This window comes from Rhincodon typus, chromosome 45, assembly GCF_021869965.1.
Source record: "Rhincodon typus isolate 14 chromosome 45, sRhiTyp1.1, whole genome shotgun sequence".
In the NCBI taxonomy this organism is placed as follows: Eukaryota; Metazoa; Chordata; class Chondrichthyes; order Orectolobiformes; family Rhincodontidae; genus Rhincodon; species Rhincodon typus.
The window spans coordinates 2987937-2993330 of NC_063376.1; the positions used below are offsets into that span (position 1 = coordinate 2987937).

The 5394-nt window shown below is 48.2% G+C and overlaps 1 protein-coding gene across 1 annotated transcript in view; it reads right to left on the reverse strand.

Annotated features, from left to right (window-relative positions):
- Nucleotides 1–1890: 1890 nt before the first annotated feature.
- Nucleotides 1891–5394, reverse strand: part of lamtor4 (late endosomal/lysosomal adaptor, MAPK and MTOR activator 4) — an 8706-nt gene continuing 5202 nt past the window's right edge. The window contains exons 3-4 of the mRNA XM_020510016.2: nt 5009–5126; nt 1891–2538 (exon numbers count right to left, since the gene is read on the reverse strand). Of these exons, the coding sequence (XP_020365605.2) occupies nt 2441–2538; nt 5009–5126 (216 nt within the window). The 3' untranslated portion in view covers nt 1891–2440. The remainder of the gene's footprint in view (nt 2539–5008; nt 5127–5394) is intronic.

The window sequence follows — 5394 nt, forward strand, 5'->3', positions numbered from 1 at the left end:
GTGAAACGAATGCAGTCAGCTACCTCTGGGACCCCCTTTGCACTGAGTTACCGTGACTGGATGATCCCTGGGAATCCAACAGTACAGACTAATCCAGAACGAGTGGTCAGGTTAAGCGGTTCCGAGATTCTCCATTCCTGAGATTCTGACCCGTTTCCATTGAAGTGTTGGTAAGGGAATAAATCTATTACCCCAGATAACACTACTGAAGCAAAGCACACTGTATAACTTGAAAGGACCTGATCTCCCAAAAAAGCATCAGAGAACAGGCTTTTGGTACAAAGACTTTTTTTTCTAAAGATATGTTTTGATGATAGAATGCACTTTATTTAAATGTAACTTATTCACTTTGTGGTATTGTTTTAACAAGGGGAAAACTGGAACTTTTTGAGTATTGTTTGTTTTCTCGAGCCGCTGTGTTTATTGTGACAGAGGGAGGAGTGTCAGGGTATTGTAACAATCAGTGTCACTACAGAGAAATCCCTTCCTTGCTGCGTGTTAATGGGCAGTACTTTTTGATTGATCTGTCTTAATTGCTTGTACCTTATGGTCATGGTGTGTCGCACTGTTGTAAATAAATGCTTGTTCATCAGCTGGTTGTTCCAGTCAGTCTATTCCACACTGGTTCCTGATACAGAAATACTGTGGCTACCACAGCGAGGCTGCAGGGGAGCAACTCACCTCCGGACTCCCCCAAAGCCTATCCCACCATCGACAAGGCACAAGTCAGGAGTATGAGGGAATACTCCCCACTTGCCCTGGATGGGGGCAGCTCCAACAACACTCAGGAAGCTCGACCCCATCCAGGACAAAGCAGCCCCCGCTCGATTGGTACCACATCCATAAACATCCCAGTCCCTCCCCCACCGATGCTCAGTAGCAGCAGTGTGTACCATCTACAAGATGCTCTGCAGAAATTCACCAAAGATCCTCAGGCAGCACCTTCCAAACCCACAGCCTTTACCATCTAGAAGGACAAGGGCAGCAAAGGACACCACCCCCTGCAAGTTCTCTTCCGAGCCAGACACCATCCTGACTTGGAAATATAATCGGTCCTTCCTTTAGTGTCACTGCGTCAGAATCCTGGAAAAGGCAGAACAGGTTAGCTCTCTACATTTCCCAGGACTGACGTACAAAGAGACACTGGATCAGTGAGGATTATATTCACGAGTTTTTAAAAAAAGTGAGGGAGGAATCTCAGACATCTTATATTTACCACTTGAACACGCCATGCTGTTCCCTAGCCACCATCTCTGCACTGTAGCAAGCCCGAGACAATGTAATACAGCTGATGGCTGTTTGTTTTGCTGCATTGCAAGGACAGAGCGGGTGTCAGTAACTCAGGTTCACTTAATGCACAACCCTTCAGTTGCTCTGAAGTCAAACTTGCAGCCTCAGATCACACCCCGCTGACTGACTCTTGGGACGAGGAGGTACAGGTCAACAAGCTGAGGCAAGGGAGCTGTCAGCATGAGTGAGATTTCCTGCATTTGTAAGCAAGTTAAGAACTGCAAAAGATATCAACATGCTTTTATTATCAAAAGGCCAACATTTGCTGCCCATCCTCATCCCTAGCACCACTGCCTGCTTGTACACTCTAGGGATTCTATCCCCAACAGCACCCCGAGAAGGTGGTATTGAGCTGCCTTCTTCAACCGCTGCAGTCCATGGGGTGTAGGCACCCCCACACAGCACCATCAGGGACGGACATCCAGGGGTTTTATCACGCGACATTGAAGGAACAGTGTATTTTCCAAGCCCGGATGCAATGGCGTGGAGACGAATTTGAGGGCAGTTGCATTTGTTGATGATTGCAAGTTTCCAAACCTGCAGCAAAAATATTCACACCCCCACACCATCACTGATGGGAACAAGAGAAAACAATGGAAATCGAGTGTGTACCAAACATTTATTGTGACTTGAAAAGTTATTATCTTAAACACCACAAGTTACAATTGAGAAGCAACAGCGAGTTCCACAGTACAGTAAAACTATCTAAATTTCTACCATTCTCTCTCCATTGTCTAAACCATCAGAGAGCAGAGTTTGAGGAAAGAGTCTGGAGACATTTACACCGATGCATTTTGAAGTATGTTTTTTTTTTTAAAAACTGGTTAATGCAAAAAAAAAATTGAAAGGGACAAAAATAAGTCTAATAGCTTCACAGTCGCAGCATTTTCTTTGTGGGGGAGAAGTGATAGAATAGTGATTGTCAAACCGTGACAAACGGAGTTTACAGTCGTTGCGAAGACGCCACACATTGCGTTCAATTACTCGCTGTACAACCGCGAAGGAACGAGAAACTGGCTGCTCCTAAACAGAACGTTCAGGAGTCAACTGCTGGAAATGATTTGCTGTCCAAAATCCGTGCAGGAAACGTGATCCACGCCATCAGGATCAGAGGTGGCTCCGTCGCTTTCTCTCTCTCACCGCTACCCTGTTACACTTCAACCACCTCATGAGGGTTATTGTGCCTTTTAACTACAAACACTTTCTGACCAGAAATTGTCGCCATATACGTGTGCTCTCCGAATACCACTGCAAGTGACAGAGTCCTGTTAGAGTTCGTGCCCAACTGCCCCCCGACCCTACTCTCACTCAACTCCAATTATCACAGGAAATAGGAACTGGAGTGGGCCATTCAGCCCCTCAAGCCTGGTCCAGTATCAAACTAGACTGTGCTTAGTTTTCTCCTTACACGTCAGTGTGGGGAAAACTATCTCCCTAATCTGCTGATACCTTCAATATCTGGAAAACAAAAAGACATACCGCAATCTGTCAGTAGAGTACACTTTTGGAAAAGTTACCTTGCCCACATGATGTGGTGTATAAGATGCTGAAGGGGATTGGCGAAGTAGACGAGGAGCAGATGTTTTCCCATGTGGGCCAATCTAGAACAGGAGGTGGCAGTTTCAGGGAGGTGGCAGTTTCAAGGTAAGGGACAGCAGATTTAAAACAGAGTTGTGGAGGAAACACTTCTCTCAAAGGGTCGGGAATCTGTGGAATTTACTCCCCCAGAGTGTGGTGAATGCTGGGACACAGTAAATTTTAGGAGGAGATAGATTTTTAATTAGTAACAGGTTGAAGGGTTATGGAGAGCGGGCAGGAAAGGGCAGAGATGATTGTACAAAATGGCACAGCAGGCTCAAGGGGCTGAATGGCCTACTCCTACTCCTAGTTCTTATCAAAAGGATAAAGGGTAAGAAAACAACAATGTAGATACAAACGGGCAGAGCAACAGCACAGCTGAGAGGAGCTCACTCTCCACCCAGAGTTACCAGATCTCAATGAAGTGAGAAAACAGGTGAGATTTTTATCTACATTTTCATGGATACAATCCCATTCCAAGTCACGTTACCAGTCCAAGTCTGGATAACCTGTTACTTAGGTTTGACTGTAAACTGGGACTTTTTCCCCTGCAGCGTCAGAGGCTGAGGGATGACCTTGTAGAGGTTTATGAAGTCACAAAGGGTATAGTTAAGGTGAATAGTCAGGGTTTTTTCCCAGGGGTGGGGCAATCCAAAGCTAGAGGGGCATAGGTTTACGGTGAGAGGGTAAAGATTTAAAAGGGACCTAAGGGGCAACTTTTTCACACAGAGGATGGTGTGTGTGTGGATTGAGCTGCCAGAGGAAGTGGTAGATGCAGTTACAGTTACAACATTCAAAAGGCATCTGGATGGTACATGAATAGGAAGGGTTTGGAGGGATACGGTTCAAACGTAGACAAATGGGGCTAGTTTAGTTTGGGAAACTTGGCACAGACGAGTTGGACCGAAGGATCTGTTTCTGTGCTGTCTGACTCTGACCCCTCACCACCCCAACCATAACGTTTAGTGTTCGTAATTTCATCACTGCAATTGTTGATTTTCTTTACTATCTCATTTATTGTGCGCCCCTTTCTAAGGCTTGACACATAACAGTTCTCTGAGCCGACACTAGATGGCTCCCATCAGCTGGGTTTAAGAGGACTTCTCTGCAAAGTGATGTACCGATTGGCCTGTTTCTGTGCTGTTCCGAGTGTCGGCTCATTTAACTGCCATTTCCCTGTGGTTACACGAAGCAAATTTCCTTCACGTAGCCTCTCAGCTAACACTGACCCACACGATCGGTTTTCCAAGGAGGTAGATTCTTAATATCCAAACTAAACAGTTAGGGGCAGACATCAGCAAGTGCCTTACCTTGAAAAAAAAAAATGGGTGGCACAGTTGCTCAGTGGTTAGCACCGCTGCCTCACTGTGCCAGGGACCTGGGTTTGATTGCAGCCTCGGGCGACTGTCTGTGTGGAGTTTGCACAGTCTCCCCGTGTCTGCATGGGTTTCCTCCCACAGTCCAAAGATGTGCAGGTTAGGGTGGACTGGCCGTGCTAAATAGCCCGTAGTGTCCAGGGACGTGCAGGCTAGGTGGGTTAGCCACGGGAAATGCAGGGTTACAGGGATGGTAAGGGAGGGGGGGCAGGGTTTGGGTAGGATGCTGTTCGGAGGGACAGTGGTGCCTCGATGGGCCAAATGGCTTGCTTCCACACTCTAGGGATTCTGAGAGTGCTAAATCTGGACCTTTTCTCTCTCCTGCCCATCCTTCTCCCCAGACTAAAAGAAAAGCACATGCTCAGACTGTTGGTGTTGGGGAAAGTGTCACAGGCTGAGACGAATTGACGGAGTTATGGTACTAACATCAGCCTAGATCTCCTCAAACGGCAGGACAGGGCTGAACGGCCTTCCTCACCTCTCCCCTGCATGTTCATACAAGGAGGGAGAGTGTCTGGGGAGTGAGCTGGGATCCCGCACTGACCAAGGAGAGCTGTCTGTATGGATTTTGTACAACTATTCCGCAGCGTTTAAACCTTCGCCATCCCCACCACCGCCTGCAGCCACAGGGAGTGTTTCTCAGTACAGAAACATGGCATACTGCTTCCTGCTCCTGCTCTGACTTCTCCCCAGTCCACCCTCCTGTTCCGTTTCCCCCACCCCCTCAGCACTGCCCGGAGCTATTGTGCAGCATGCTAACGTACCAGACATCCTCTTGAAGAAAGGCTCGCTGTTGCCATTCATGCAGAGTTTGACAGCTGTCTGCATCATGCGCATGATCACTCCCGCAGCGTGTTCATCGTTCTCCAGCTCGCCTGCTGACTAAACCGAAACACGAGTGTTAGATGGAGACACAGGTCTTGCAAACCCCAGAGCACCACCCAGCTCACCCGCCGGCTGTCCCAATACCGAAACCAGGCTTGGAACCAGCGCCAAAGTGCAGGCTGTGCCTCCGTGCTGGTTCCCTCAGCCACTAGCCCTCCCCGTTCCCCCTCCCCTGGCTACCACGCCCCCACCCACCCCGCTACTTTCCCACCACCCCTGGCCAGGTCTCCCTCAGCTCCTAGCCCTTCCCAACAATCCCTCCCCT